Genomic DNA, 16,022 nt, shown 5'->3' with positions numbered 1-16,022 from the left:
GAAGGAAAGTGCTTACTGGTTATTGCAGGGCCCCTATAACTGGGAGGAGGTAATAACCAGTGAGCCCCGTCCTCTGCAGGGAAGGAAAGTACTTACTGGTTATTGCAGGGCCCCTATAACTGGGTGTAGGAAGAGGTAATAACCAGTGAGCCCCGTCCTCTGCAGGGAAGGAAAGTGCTTACTGGTTATTGCAGGGCCCCTATAACTGGGGGGAGGTAATAACCAGTGAGCCCCGTCCTCTGCAGGGAAGGAAAGTACTTACTGGTTATTGCAGGGCCCCTATAACTGGGAGGAGGTAATAACCAGTGAGCCCCATCCTCTGCAGGGAAGGAAAGTGCTTACTGGTTATTGCAGGGCCCCTATAACTGGGAGCAGGAGGAGGTAATAACCAGTGAGCCCCGTCCTTTGCAGGGAAGGAAAGTACTTACTGGTTATTGCAGGGCCCCTATAACTGGGAGCAGGAGGAGGTAATAACCAGTGAGCCCCGTCCTTTGCAGGGAAGGAAAGTACTTACTGGTTATTGCAGGGCCCCTATAACTGGGAGCAGGAGGAGGTAATAACCAGTGAGCCCCGTCCTCTGCAGGGAAGGAAAGTGCTTACTGGTTATTGCAGGGCCCCTATAACTGGGAGGAGGTAATAACCAGTGAGCCCCGTCCTCTGCAGGGAAGGAAAGTACTTACTGGTTATTGCAGGGCCCCTATAACTGGGTGTAGGAAGAGGTAATAACCAGTGAGCCCCGTCCTCTGCAGGGAAGGAAAGTGCTTACTGGTTATTGCAGGGCCCCTATAACTGGGGGGAGGTAATAACCAGTGAGCCCCGTCCTCTGCAGGGAAGGAAAGTACTTACTGGTTATTGCAGGGCCCCTATAACTGGGAGGAGGTAATAACCAGTGAGCCCCATCCTCTGCAGGGAAGGAAAGTGCTTACTGGTTATTGCAGGGCCCCTATAACTGGGAGCAGGAGGAGGTAATAACCAGTGAGCCCCGTCCTTTGCAGGGAAGGAAAGTGCTTACTGGTTATTGCAGGGCCCCTATAACTGGGAGGAGGTAATAACCAGTGAGCTCCGTCCTCTGCAGTGAAGGAAAGTGCTTACTGGTTATTGCAGGGCCCCTATAACTGGGTGTAGGAAGAGGTAATAACCAGTGAACCCCGTCCTCTGCAGTGAAGGAAAGTGCTTACTGGTTATTGCAGGGCCCCTATAACTGGGAGGAGGTAATAACCAGTGAGCTCCGTCCTCTGCAGTGAAGGAAAGTGCTTACTGGTTATTGCAGGGCCCCTATAACTGGGTGTAGGAAGAGGTAATAACCAGTGAGCCCCGTCCTCTGCAGGGAAGGAAAGTGCTTACTGGTTATTGCAGGGCCCCTATAACTGGGAGGAGGTAATAACCAGTGAGCTCCGTCCTCTGCAGTGAAGGAAAGTACTTACTGGTTATTGCAGGGCCCCTATAACTGGGTGTAGGAAGAGGTAATAACCAGTGAACCCCGTCCTCTGCAGTGAAGGAAAGTGCTTACTGGTTATTGCGGGGCCCCTATAACTGGGAAGAGGTAATAACCAGTGAGCTCCGTCCTCTGCAGTGAAGGAAAGTGCTTACTGGCTATTGCAGGGCCCCTATAACTGGGAGCAGGAGGAGGTAATAACCAGTGAGCCCCGTCCTCTGCAGTGAAGGAAAGTACTTACTGGTTATTGCAGGGCCCCTATAACTGGGAGGAGGTAATAACCAGTGAGCCCCGTCCTCTGCAGGTAAGGAAAGTACTTACTGGTTATTGCAGGGCCCCTATAACTGGGAGGAGGTAATAACCAGTGAGCTCCGTCCTCTGCAGGGAAGGAAAGTGCTTACTGGTTATTGCAGGGCCCCTATAACTGGGAGCAGGAGGAGGTAATAACCAGTGAGCCCCGTCCTCTGCAGGGAAGGAAAGTGCTTACTGGTTATTGCAGGGCCCCTATAACTGGGAGGAGGTAATAACCAGTGAGCCCCGTCCTCTGCAGTGAAGGAAAGTGCTTACTGGTTATTGCAGGGCCCCTATAACTGGGAGCAGGAAGAGGTAATAACCAGTGAGCCCCGTCCTCTGCAGTGAAGGAATTAGCGGCCGGCTATGTTGTGGCTCCGCTCTGCGCTCCTCTGCCCCTGAGGCGGCCGGCTATGTCGTGGTTGTGGCTCTGCGCTCCTCTGCCCCTGAGGCGGCCGGCTATGTCGTGGTTGTGGCTCTGTGCTCCTCTGCCCCTGAGCCGGTCGGCTATGTCGTGGTTGCGGCTCCGCTCTGCGCTCCTCTGCCCCTGAGGCGGCCGGCTATGTCGTGGTTGTGGCTCTGCGCTCCTCTGCCCCGAGGCCGCTAGCTATGTCGTGGTTGCAGCTCCGCTCCTCTGCCCCTGAGGCGGCCGGCTATGTCGTGGTTGTGGCTCTGCGCTCCTCTGCCCCGAGGCCGCTAGCTATGTCGTGGTTGCGGCTCCGCTCCTCTGCCCCTGAGGCGGCCGGCTATGTCGTGGTTGTGGCTCTGCGCTCCTCTGCCCCGAGGCCGCTAGCTATGTCGTGGTTGCGGCTCCGCTCCTCTGCCCCTGAGGCGGCCGGCTATGTCGTGGTTGTGGCTCTGCGCTCCTCTGCCCCGAGGCCGCTAGCTATGTCGTGGTTGCGGCTCCGCTCTGCACAGCGCTGACTGAGCGCTATGTACCTATGTGAGGAGAAGGCAGAAGCACTGAGGAATGTCTTCTCCTTGGCTCCTCCACTGTCAGACAGCCGGGAACCAGACCCGATGCTGCTCCAGCGCAGGGTAAGGACGGGGGATGTGCACCCTGTGCTAAATGCAGGATGGACCACAAGACATCCAATGCGCATGAGCCCTAATAATGTGTGAGATGTACATGTAGACGTGCTGGGTGTGCGTGTCGAGACCAACACCTCCAAACTATGTATAAAAAGGGGGGTTCAGGCGCATGGCACAAAGCCAACAAGGACTGCAAGTAGCGGCACGGAGCGGGGCTATACTGCTCCCTTCCGAACAGTGCCTGGGAGAGGAGAGCAGAGTGGTCCGTACAGTACTTGCTGCTACTTGTAGTCCTTTTTAATATACTGTGTATATATATATACACACACACACACGCATAGCTGTGTTTGTCACTGTGCTGATCAGGTGGATGTAGCAGTGCTGTGTCATTGGCCCCCTCCACTTCATTAAACCACCAGGGAAGCTTTCATTAGAAATTCTTTTTCTGTTGTCTAAACCTGGGCTGGGTGTTATGGCCCCGGGCATGTAATAATGTGGAGAATATGGCAATGGGGTTGATCCTGCTGACATGAGCTCTGTAAGGTGTAACAGGGCAGCATTAGGGGGTGAGGGTCACCTTTTCTCCGAGCTCAGCAATCGTCCTTTCGATATCAGCAAAGTTCATGGCCTCCACGTTCCTCAACACTGGCACCACAAGACCCTGGGGAGACAGCAAGATCAGCGGGCAGTCCCGATAGAGCGCCCCTCCTGCTCAGCGCCCCCAGGTACTTACCCTCGGGGTGGACACGGCGACGCTAATATCGATGTAGTCCCTGTACACAATCTCCTTGGCTGAATCATCAATAACTACAAGAGAAGGGGGTCGGTGAGGTTGGGGCAGGGGGCGAGCCGGGGCAGGTGGCGAGCCGGGGCACAGGGAACTTACCAGCGTTCACCGCAGGTTGGTCCTGCAGAGCAAAGGCGGCAGCTTTAACGAAGGCAGACATGAAGCCGAGCTTCAGGTTGTGTCTCTTCAGGAAAGCGTCCTTGTGCAAAGATCTCATCTGCTGGACATTACTAGAAGACAAACATGAGGGTCAGCCGAGGGTCCCACAAGCCCCAGCCCCACCCCGCCGTGACACTCGCCTCATGTCCACCTCATTGAAGGTGGTCAGCATTGCACAGGTGTTCTGAGCCTCCTTCAGCCGCTGAGCAATCCTCTGGCGCATGCGATTCATCTTCACCTGGGGTGGAAACGTCGGACTGAGAACGAGTCCTCACCTCACAGACTAGCAAGAGGAGCAGCCACTTACCCTGTGCTCCGAGCGAGCCGAAGGGGCGGCCGCGGCCACGGGGGGGGCGGACGTCGGCTTCACTGCAGACACTAAGGGGAGAGAATGAAGCTTAGCATAGCATGGCACCCACCAACCCCAGATGCAGACCCCCCAGACACTCACCAGGCTTGGTCTCCAAGGGCTGAGCAGACACAGGGGGCACCGGAGGGATCACAGTGGGGATGGGTCCTGCAGGGGCAGCTGGTGGGGGTTGGGCAGCTGCTTGGGGTGCTGACGTCTCAGCAGGTTTAGTCTTGGGAGCAGCTGTGGGACAGAGACAATCCATGAGGCTGCGGGGCGACCCCCAGGCAGGGCCACACAGGACAGCACGCTCCTACCTCCAGACTTCCTGAGGACAAACAGTGGGGTGCCCCCCTCCACCTTGCCTCCATCTGGGACCAGCTGGGCCTCGATCACTCCTGCGGAGGGTGCAGGGACCTGCACCGATGTCTACGAGTAGAAGGAGGTGGAGAGCGTCAGCATGTGGCCAAGCGGGGGGGGGGGGGGGGGGCTGCAGGGTGATTACCTTGTCAGTTTCAATCTCGCAAACAACTTCATCTTCAGCCACCGAGTCCCCGACAGCTGCCACAGAAAAGGGAGGGGCTTAGAATTTACAGCTGACGCAGCGGCCACGACCACTTATCCCCGGAAACGTGTCACAACTGCCCCCCCCCCCAACCAGGAGACGTCACTCACCCTTCTCCCACCTGACATCCCCTTCTGTTACAGACTCTGCAAATGCTGGGGTGTTCACGGTCAGCACATCCTGCCCTGCCAGAAAGAGGGGAGGAGATTACAAGGAGTGGAGGAGAGCCGGGGGGTGAGCCGCCGCAGCCGCCCATACTCACTGCAGACCGCCGACGTCCGGTAAAACCTGGCTGCGTGGAGGCGTAAATGGGGGACTCTGCAGAAAAAGGGGAGAGTCACAGACCAGCATGCCTCCCTGTTCTTGGGTCCTGCTTTGTTCTCCCCCTACCCGTCGCGCGTCCCGGCCCCCCCCCGTCGCGGCAACCCCCCCCCACCCCCTTCCCGCGTCTCGGGCCCCCCCCCCCCCCTTCCCCGTCGCGCGTCTCGGCCCCCCCCCCCCCCGTCGCGCGTCTCGGCCCCCGGCCCGTCCCGCGCCCCCCCCCCCTCCCCCGTCGCGCGTCTCGGCCCCCCCCCCCCTTCCCGCGTCCCGGCCCCCCCCTTCCCCTTCGCGCGTCCCGTCGCCGTCCCGCCCCCCCCCCTTCCCGCGTCCCGCCCCCCCCCCTTCCCGCGTCCCGGCCCCCCCCTTCCCCTTCGCGCGTCCCGCCCCCCCCCCCTTCCCCGTCGCGCGTCCCGGCCCCCCCCTTCCCCGTCGCGCGTCCCGGCCCCCCCCTTCCCCGTCGCGCGTCCCGGCCCTTCTCCTCATCACCCGTCCCACTCTGGCCCCCCTCATCACGTGTCCCGGTACATACGAGAGGGTCTTGCGCTCGTTGACGGATGTGACGCGGCTTGCTGCCACCTCTGAAAGAAAAAGACGTTGAGAGGCTGAAGGAGGGAGAGCGAGGAGAGCGGCAGAAGCACAAGAGCGCTACTCACGTGTGATGGGACAAGCGGCCCCGGGGCCCTGCAAAAAAGCAGACATCAGTAGGCATGGCAGCATACCCCACCTCCCCCGCTGTATCCCCTTATGTATACCGCACCACCCCAGTTGGGTGCGCTGGGGGGCTATGCGGCAATTGTGGGGTGCACTGGGAGACTGCTGCAGTTGTGGGGTGCACTGGGAGACTGTGCGGCAGTTGTGGGGTGCAATGGGGGGCTATGCGGCAGTTGTGGGGTGCACTGGGGGGCTATGCGGCAGTTGTGGGGTGCGCTGGGAGACTGTGCGGCAGTTGTGGGGTGTGCTGGGAGACTATGCGGCAGTTGTGGGGTGCGCTGGGAGACTATGCTGCAGTTGTGGGGTGCACTGGGGGGCTATGCTGCAGTTGTGGGGTGCACTGGGGGGCTATGCGGCAGTTGTGGGATGCACTGGGAGACTATGCTGCAGTTGTGGGGTGCCCTGGGAGACTATGCGGCAGTTGTGGGGTGCACTGGGAGACTATGCGGCAGTTGTGGGGTGCGCTGGGAGACTGTGCGGCAGTTGTGGGGTGCACTGGGAGACTATGCGGCAGTTGTGGGGTGCGCTGGGAGACTGTGCGGCAGTTGTGGGGTGCACTGGGGGGCTATGCGGCAGTTGTGGGGTGCACTGGGGGGCTATGCGGCAGTTGTGGGGTGCACTGGGAGACTGTGCGGCAGTTGTGGGGTGCGCTGGGAGACTGTGCGGCAGTTGTGGGGTGCGCTGGGAGACTGTGCGGCAGTTGTGGGGTGCGCTGGGAGACTGTGCGGCAGTTGTGGGGTGCGCTGGGAGACTGTGCGGCAGTTGTGGGGTGCGCTGGGAGACTATGCTGCAGTTGTGGGGTGCACTGGGGGGCTATGCTGCAGTTGTGGGGTGCACTGGGGGGCTATGCGGCAGTTGTGGGGTGCACTGGGGGGCTATGCTGCAGTTGTGGGGCGCACTGGGGGACTATGCGGCAGTTGTGGGGCGCACTGGGAGACTATGCGGCAGTTGTGGGGCGCACTGGGAGGCTATGCGGCAGTTGTGGGGCGCACTGGGGGGCTATGCGGCAGTTGTGGGGTGCACTGGGGGGCTATGCGGCAGTTGTGGGGTGCACTGGGGGGCTATGCGGCAGTTGTGGGGTGCACTGGGGGGCTATGCGGCAGTTGTGGGGTGCACTGGGGGGCTATGCGGCAGTTGTGGGGTGCACTGGGGGGCTATGCGGCAGTTGTGGGGTGCACTGGGGGGCTATGCGGCAGTTGTGGGGTGCACTGGGGGGCTATGCGGCAGTTGTGGGGTGCACTGGGGGGCTATGCGGCAGTTGTGGGGTGCACTGGGGGGCTATGCGGCAGTTGTGGGGTGCACTGGGGGGCTATGCGGCAGTTGTGGGGTGCACTGGGGGGCTATGCGGCAGTTGTGGGGTGCACTGGGGGGCTATGCGGCAGTTGTGGGGTGCACTGGGGGGCTATGCGGCAGTTGTGGGGTGCAATGGGGGCTATGCGGCAGTTGTGGGGTGCACTGGGGAGCTATGCGGCAGTTGTGGGGTGCACTGGGGGGCTATGCGGCAGTTGTGGGGTGCACTGGGGGGCTATGCGGCAGTTGTGGGGTGCACTGGGGGGCTATGCGGCAGTTGTGGGGTGCACTGGGGGGCTATGCGGCAGTTGTGGGGTGCACTGGGGGGCTATGCGGCAGTTGTGGGGTGCACTGGGGGGCTATGCGGCAGTTGTGGGGTGCACTGGGGGGCTATGCGGCAGTTGTGGGGTGCACTGGGGGGCTATGCGGCAGTTGTGGGGTGCGCTGGGAGACTATGCGGCAGTTGTGGGGTGCGCTGGGAGACTATGCGGCAGTTGTGGGGTGCGCTGGGAGACTATGCGGCAGTTGTGGGGTGCGCTGGGAGACTATGCGGCAGTTGTGGGGTGCGCTGGGAGACTATGCGGCAGTTGTGGGGTGCACTGGGGGGCTATGCAGCAGTTGTGGGGTGCGCTGGGGGGCTATGCGGCAGTTGTGGGGTGCGCTGGGAGACTATGCGGCAGTTGTGGGGTGCAATGGGGGCTATGCGGCAGTTGTGGGGTGCGCTGGGGGGCTATGCGGCAGTTGTGGGGTGCGCTGGGGGGCTATGCGGCAGTTGTGGGGTGCGCTGGGGGGCTATGCGGCAGTTGTGGGGTGCGCTGGGGGGCTATGCGGCAGTTGTGGGGTGCGCTGGGGGGCTATGCGGCAGTTGTGGGGTGCGCTGGGGGGCTATGCGGCAGTTGTGGGGTGCGCTGGGGGGCTATGCGGCAGTTGTGGGGTGCGCTGGGGGGCTATGCGGCAGTTGTGGGGTGCGCTGGGAGACTATGCGGCAGTTGTGGGGTGCGCTGGGAGACTATGCGGCAGTTGTGGGGTGCGCTGGGAGACTATGCGGCAGTTGTGGGGTGCGCTGGGAGACTATGCGGCAGTTGTGGGGTGCGCTGGGGGGCTATGCGGCAGTTGTGGGGTGCGCTGGGAGACTATGCGGCAGTTGTGGGGTGCGCTGGGGGGCTATGCGGCAGTTGTGGGGTGCGCTGGGAGACTATGCGGCAGTTGTGGGGTGCGCTGGGAGACTATGCGGCAGTTGTGGGGTGCACTGGGGGGCTATGCGGCAGTTGTGGGGTGCACTGGGGGCTATGCGGCAGTTGTGGGGTGCAATGGGGGCTATGCGGCAGTTGTGGGGTGCACTGGGGAGCTATGCGGCAGTTGTGGGGTGCACTGGGGGGCTATGCGGCAGTTGTGGGGTGCACTGGGGGGCTATGCGGCAGTTGTGGGGTGCACTGGGGGGCTATGCGGCAGTTGTGGGGTGCACTGGGGTGCACTGGGGGGCTATGCGGCAGTTGTGGGGTGCACTGGGGGGCTATGCGGCAGTTGTAGGGTGCACTGGGGGGCTATGCGGCAGTTGTGGGGTGCACTGGGGGGCTATGCGGCAGTTGTGGGGTGCACTGGGGGGCTATGCGGCAGTTGTGGGGTGCACTGGGGGGCTATGCGGCAGTTGTGGGGTGCACTGGGGGGCTATGCGGCAGTTGTGGGGTGCACTGGGAGACTATGCTGCAGTTGTGGGGTGCGCTGGGAGACTGCGGCAGTTGTGGGGTGCACTGGGGGGCTATGCGGCAGTTGTGGGGTGCACTGGGGGGCTATGTGGCAGTTGTGGGGTGCACTGGGGGCTATGCGGCAGTTGTGGGGTGCACTGGGGGGCTATGCGGCAGTTGTGGGGTGCGCTGGGAGACTATGCGGCAGTTGTGGGGTGCACTGGGGGGCTATGCGGCAGTTGTGGGGTGCACTGGGGGGCTATGCGGCAGTTGTGGGGTGCACTGGGGGGCTATGCGGCAGTTGTGGGGTGCACTGGGGGGCTATGCGGCAGTTGTGGGGTGCACTGGGGGGCTATGCGGCAGTTGTGGGGTGCGCTGGGGGGCTATGCGGCAGTTGTGGGGTGCGCTGGGAGACTATGCGGCAGTTGTGGGGTGCACTGGGGGGCTATGCGGCAGTTGTGGGGTGCACTGGGGGGCTATGCGGCAGTTGTGGGGTGCACTGGGGGGCTATGCGGCAGTTGTGGGGTGCAATGGGGGCTATGCGGCAGTTGTGGGGTGCACTGAGGGGCTATGCGGCAGTTGTGGGGTGCACTGAGGGGCTATGCGGCAGTTGTGGGGTGCACTGAGGGACAAGGACAGGCGGAGCCCGGATGCTCCCGAACCGTAACTCACCCGCCGGAGGGCGGTCACTGGAGAGCGCAGGGCCCGGGCCAGGCAGCGAGACAACATCTTCGGGACACAGCTCAAGGACACGCCGGAAACAGGACCGGCCCAATGACCCCGAGAGGGAAAGAGAGAGCGCGACTTCCGGCCACAACCTGACACCTCCCGGACCTCCAAACGGAGAAGAACCGTCAGCTTCCGGAGTCCGGAACACATCGATCTCTATGGAGGACGCGTGGAGATGGAGACAGGAAGTGAGGAGCACATTGGCCTCTGGCGTGCGTCAGCGTCCGGAACATACCAATAGTACAAGGGGTGGACTTGGTAAGTACCACTGCCACAGGACAGGGGGAAGAGCAGAGGACAGACAGGAACAGTCCTGTGGGTGATTGAAGGAGATGAGGCTGGAAATCAGGGAAGATAATCCGCCACACAGCGCTGACCACCATGATGTGGAGGAGTAATAATCACACAGCGCTGACCACAATGATGTGGAGGAGTAATAATCACACAGCGCTGACCACCATGTGGAGGAGTAATAATCACAGAGCGCTGACCACCATGATGTGGAGGAGTAATAATCACACAGCGCTGACCACCATGATGTGGAGGAGGAGTAATAATCACACAGCACTGACCGCCATGATGTGGAGGAGGAGTAATAATCACAGAGCGCTGACCGCCATGATGTGGAGGAGGAGTAATAATCACACAGCGCTGACCGCCATGATGTGGAGGAGGAGTAATAATCACAGAGCGCTGACCACCATGATGTGGAGGAGTAATAATCACACAGCGCTGACCGCCATGATGTGGAGGAGGAGTAATAATCACACAGCGCTGACCGCCATGATGTGGAGGAGGAGTAATAATCACACAGCGCTGACCGCCATGATGTGGAGGAGGAGTAATAATCACACAGCACTGACCGCCATGATGTAGAGGAGGAGTAATAATCACAGAGCGCTGACCACCATGATGTGGAGGAGGAGTAATAATCACACAGCGCTGACCACCATGATGTGGAGGAGTAATAATCACACGGCGCTGACCACCATGATGTGGAGGAGGAGTAATAATCACACAGCACTGACCGCCATGATGTGGAGGAGGAGTAATAATCACACAGCGCTGACCGCCATGATGTGGAGGAGGAGTAATAATCACACAGCACTGACCGCCATGATGTAGAGGAGGAGTAATAATCACAGAGCGCTGACCACCATGATGTGGAGGAGGAGTAATAATCACACAGCGCTGACCACCATGATGTGGAGGAGTAATAATCACACGGCGCTGACCACCATGTGGAGGAGTAATAATCACACGGCGCTGACCACCATGATGTGGAGGAGGAGTAATAATCACACAGCACTGACCGCCATGATGTGGAGGAGGAGTAATAATCACACATCGCTGACCACCATGATGTGGAGGAGTAATAATCACAGAGCGCTGACCGCCATGATGTGGAGGAGGAGTAATAATCACAGAGCGCTGACCGCCATGATGTGGAGGAGGAGTAATAATCACACAGCACTGACCGCCATGATGTAGAGGAGGAGTAATAATCACAGAGCGCTGACCACCATGATGTGGAGGAGGAGTAATAATCACACAGCACTGACCGCCATGATGTGGAGGAGGAGTAATAATCACACAGCACTGACCGCCATGATGTGGAGGAGGAGTAATAATCACACAGCGCTGACCGCCATGATGTGGAGGAGGAATAATAATCACACAGCGCTGACCGCCATGATGTGGAGGAGGAGTAATAATCACACAGCGCTGACCACCATGTGGAGGAATAATAATCACAGAGCGCTGACCACCATGTGGAGGAATAATAATCACACAGCGCTGACCGCCATGATGTGGAGGAGGAGTAATAATCACAGAGCGCTGACCACCATGATGTGGAGGAGGAGTAATAATCACACATCGCTGACCACCATGATGTGGAGGAGGAGTAATAATCACAGAGCGCTGACCACCATGATGTGGAGGAGGAGTAATAATCACAGAGCGCTGACCGCCATGATGTGGAGGAGGAATAATAATCACACAGCACTGACCGCCATGATGTAGAGGAGGAGTAATAATCACAGAGCGCTGACCACCATGATGTGGAGGAGGAGTAATAATCACACAGCGCTGACCGCCATGATGTGGAGGAGGAGTAATAATCACAGAGCGCTGACCGCCATAATGTGGAGGAGGAGTAATAATCACACAGCACTGACCACCATGATGTGGAGGAGGAGTAATAATCACAGAGCGCTGACCGCCATGATGTGGAGGAGGAGTAATAATCACAGAGCGCTGACCGCCATGATGTGGAGGAGGAGTAATAATCACACAGCACTGACCGCCATGATGTGGAGGAGGAGTAATAATCACACAGCACTGACCGCCATGATGTGGAGGAGGAGTAATAATCACAGAGCGCTGACCACCATGATGTGGAGGAGGAGTAATAATCACACAGCACTGACCGCCATGATGTGGAGGAAGAGTAATAATCACAGAGCGCTGACCGCCATGATGTGGAGGAGTAATAATCACACAGCGCTGAACGCCATGATGTGGAGGAGGAGTAATAATCACACAGCGCTGACCGCCATGATGTGGAGGAGGAGTAATAATCACAGAGCGCTGACCGCCATGATGTGGAGGAGGAATAATAATCACACAGCGCTGACCGCCATGATGTGGAGGAGGAGTAATAATCACAGAGCGCTGACCTCCATGATGTGGAGGAGGAGTAATAATCACACATCGCTGACCGCCATGATGTGGAGGAGGAATAATAATCACACAGCGCTGACCGCCATGATGTGGAGGAGGAGTAATAATCACAGAGCACTGACCGCCATGATGTGGAGGAGGAGTAATAATCACACATCGCTGACCGCCATGATGTGGAGGAGGAATAATAATCACACAGCGCTGACCACCATGATGTGGAGGAGTAATAATCACACAGCGCTGACCGCCATGATGTGGATGAGGAGTAATAATCACACAGCGCTGACCACCATGATGTGGAGGAGTAATAATCACACGGCGCTGACCACCATGATGTGGAGGAAGAGTAATAATCACACAGCGCTGACCGCCATGATGTGGAGGAGGAGTAATAATCACACAGCACTGACCGCCATGATGTGGAGGAGGAATAATAATCACACAGCGCTGACCGCCATGATGTGGAGGAGGAGTAATAATCACACAGCACTGACCGCCATGATGTAGAGGAGGAGTAATAATCACAGAGCGCTGACCACCATGATGTGGAGGAGTAATAATCACACAGCGCTGACCGCCATGATGTGGATGAGGAGTAATAATCACACAGCACTGACCGCCATGATGTGGAGGAGGAGTAATAATCACACAGCACTGACCGCCATGATGTGGAGGAGGAATAATAATCACACAGCGCTGACCGCCATGATGTGGAGGAGGAGTAATAATCACACAGCGCTGACCACCATGATGTGGAGGAGTAATAATCACACGGCGCTGACCACCATGATGTGGAGGAGGAGTAATAATCACACAGCACTGACCACCATGATGTGGAGGAGGAGTAATAATCACACAGCACTGACCGCCATGATGTGGAGGAGGAGTAATAATCACACAGCACTGACCGCCATGATGTGGAGGAGGAGTAATAATCACAGAGCGCTGACCGCCATGATGTGGAGGAGTAATAATCACACAGCGCTGACCACCATGATGTGAAGAGTAATAATCACACGGCGCTGACCACCATGATGTGGAGGAGGAGTAATAATCACACAGCACTGACCGCCATGATGTGGAGGAGGAGTAATAATCACACAGCACTGACCGCCATGATGTAGAGGAGGAGTAATAATCACAGAGCGCTGACCACCATGATGTGGAGGAGGAGTAATAATCACACAGCGCTGACCGCCATGATGTGGAGGAGGAGTAATAATCACAGAGCGCTGACCACCATGATGTGGAGGAGGAGTAATAATCACAGAGCGCTGACCACCATGATGTGGAGGAGGAGTAATAATCACACAGCACTGACCGCCATGATGTGGAGGAGGAGTAATAATCACAGAGCGCTGACCACCATGATGTGGAGGAGGAGTAATAATCACACAGCACTGACCGCCATGATGTGGATGAGGAGTAATAATCACAGAGCGCTGACCGCCATGATGTGGAGGAGGAATAATAATCACACAGCACTGACCACCATGATGTGGATGAGGAGTAATAATCACAGAGCGCTGACCGCCATGATGTGGAGGAGGAATAATAATCACACAGCACTGACCACCATGATGTGGATGAGGAGTAATAATCACAGAGCGCTGACCGCCATGATGTGGAGGAGGAATAATAATCACACAGCACTGACCACCATGATGTGGAGGAGTAATAATCACACAGCGCTGAACGCCATGATGTGGAGGAGGAGTAATAATCACAGAGCGCTGACCGCCATGATGTGGAGGAGGAGTAATAATCACACAGCGCTGACCGCCATGATGTGGAGGAGGAGTAATAATCACAGAGCGCTGACCGCCATGATGTGGAGGAGGAATAATAATCACACAGCGCTGACCGCCATGATGTGGAGGAGGAGTAATAATCACAGAGCGCTGACCGCCATGATGTGGAGGAGGAGTAATAATCACACAGCGCTGACCGCCATGATGTGGAGGAGGAATAATAATCACACAGCGCTGACCGCCATGATGTGGAGGAGGAGTAATAATCACAGAGCACTGACCACCATGATGTGGAGGAGGAGTAATAATCACAGAGCGCTGACCACCATGATGTGGAGGAGGAGTAATAATCACACATCGCTGACCGCCATGATGTGGAGGAGGAATAATAATCACACAGCGCTGACCGCCATGATGTGGAGGAGGAGTAATAATCACACAGCGCTGACCGCCATGATGTGGAGGAGGAGTAATAATCACAGAGCGCTGACCACCATGATGTGGAGGAGGAGTAATAATCACACATCGCTGACCGCCATGATGTGGAGGAGGAATAATAATCACACAGCGCTGACCGCCATGATGTGGAGGAGGAGTAATAATCACAGAGCACTGACCGCCATGATGTGGAGGAGGAATAATAATCACACAGCGCTGACGGCCATGATGTGGAGGAGGAGTAATAATCACACAGCGCTGACCGACATGATGTGGAGGAGGAGTAATAATCACACAGCACTGACCACCATGATGTGGAGGAGGAGTAATAATCACAGAGCGCTGACCGCCATGATGTGGAGGAGGAGTAATAATCACACATCGCTGACCACCATGATGTGGAGGAAGAGTAATAATCACACAGCGCTGACCGCCATGATGTGGAGGAGGAGTAATAATCACACAGCACTGACCGCCATGATGTGGAGGAGGAATAATAATCACACAGCGCTGACCGCCATGATGTGGAGGAGGAGTAATAATCACACAGCACTGACCACCATGATGTGGAGGAGGAGTAATAATCACACAGCACTGACCGCCATGATGTGGAGGAGGAGTAATAATCACACAGCACTGACCGCCATGATGTAGAGGAGTAATAATCACACAGCGCTGAACGCCATGATGTGGAGGAGGAGTAATAATCACAGAGCGCTGACCGCCATGATGTGGAGGAGGAATAATAATCACACAGCACTGACCGCCATGATGTGGAGGAGGAGTAATAATCACAGAGCGCTGACCACCATGATGTGGAGGAGTAATAATCACACAGCGCTGACCGCCATGATGTGGATGAGGAGTAATAATCACACAGCGCTGACCACCATGATGTGGAGGAGTAATAATCACACGGCGCTGACCACCATGATGTGGAGGAGGAGTAATAATCACACAGCACTGACCACCATGATGTGGAGGAGGAGTAATAATCACACAGCACTGATCGCCATGATGTGGAGGAGGAGTAATAATCACACAGCACTGACCGCCATGATGTGGAGGAGGAGTAATAATCACAGAGCGCTGACCGCCATGATGTGGAGGAGTAATAATCACACAGCACTGACCACCATGATGTGGAGGAGGAGTAATAATCACACAGCACTGACCGCCATGATGTGGAGGAGGAGTAATAATCACACAGCACTGACCGCCATGATGTAGAGGAGGAGTAATAATCACAGAGCGCTGACCACCATGATGTGGAGGAGTAATAATCACACAGCGCTGACCGCCATGATGTGGATGAGGAGTAATAATCACACAGCGCTGACCACCATGATGTGGAGGAGTAATAATCACACGGCGCTGACCACCATGATGTGGAGGAGGAGTAATAATCACACAGCACTGACCACCATGATGTGGAGGAGGAGTAATAATCACACAGCGCTGACCGCCATGATGTGGAGGAGGAGTAATAATCACACATCGCTGACCACCATGATGTGGAGGAGGAGTAATAATCACACAGCACTGACCGCCATGATGTGGAGGAGGAGTAATAATCACACAGCACTGACCGCCATGATGTGGAGGAGGAGTAATAATCACAGAGCGCTGACCGCCATGATGTGGAGGAGTAATAATCACACAGCGCTGAACGCCATGATGTGGAGGAGGAGTAATAATCACACAGCACTGACCGCCATGATGTGGAGGAGGAGTAATAATCACACAGCACTGACCGCCATGATGTAGAGGAGGAGTAATAATCACAGAGCACTG

General features: G+C 57.1%; 1 protein-coding gene across 1 annotated transcript in view; it reads right to left on the bottom strand.

The window, feature by feature from the left end:
• DLST (dihydrolipoamide S-succinyltransferase) overlaps positions 1-9,452 on the bottom strand; it is a 17,864-nt gene extending 8,412 nt beyond the window's left edge. The window contains exons 1-13 of the mRNA XM_040412357.1: positions 9,298-9,452; positions 5,593-5,620; positions 5,469-5,517; positions 4,881-4,936; positions 4,729-4,803; positions 4,559-4,614; positions 4,371-4,482; positions 4,156-4,296; positions 4,012-4,082; positions 3,845-3,942; positions 3,645-3,775; positions 3,492-3,565; positions 3,336-3,419 (exon numbers count right to left, since the gene is read on the bottom strand). Coding sequence (XP_040268291.1) covers positions 3,336-3,419; positions 3,492-3,565; positions 3,645-3,775; positions 3,845-3,942; positions 4,012-4,082; positions 4,156-4,296; positions 4,371-4,482; positions 4,559-4,614; positions 4,729-4,803; positions 4,881-4,936; positions 5,469-5,517; positions 5,593-5,620; positions 9,298-9,354 — 1,032 coding nt within the window. The 5' untranslated portion in view covers positions 9,355-9,452. The remainder of the gene's footprint in view (positions 1-3,335; positions 3,420-3,491; positions 3,566-3,644; positions 3,776-3,844; positions 3,943-4,011; positions 4,083-4,155; positions 4,297-4,370; positions 4,483-4,558; positions 4,615-4,728; positions 4,804-4,880; positions 4,937-5,468; positions 5,518-5,592; positions 5,621-9,297) is intronic.
• Between the last annotated feature and the right edge of the window lie 6,570 nt (positions 9,453-16,022).

Source organism: Bufo bufo, chromosome 11, assembly GCF_905171765.1.
Source record: "Bufo bufo chromosome 11, aBufBuf1.1, whole genome shotgun sequence".
NCBI classification, from domain to species: domain Eukaryota; kingdom Metazoa; phylum Chordata; class Amphibia; order Anura; family Bufonidae; genus Bufo; species Bufo bufo.
This window is presented reverse-complemented; position numbering and strand designations above follow the sequence as displayed.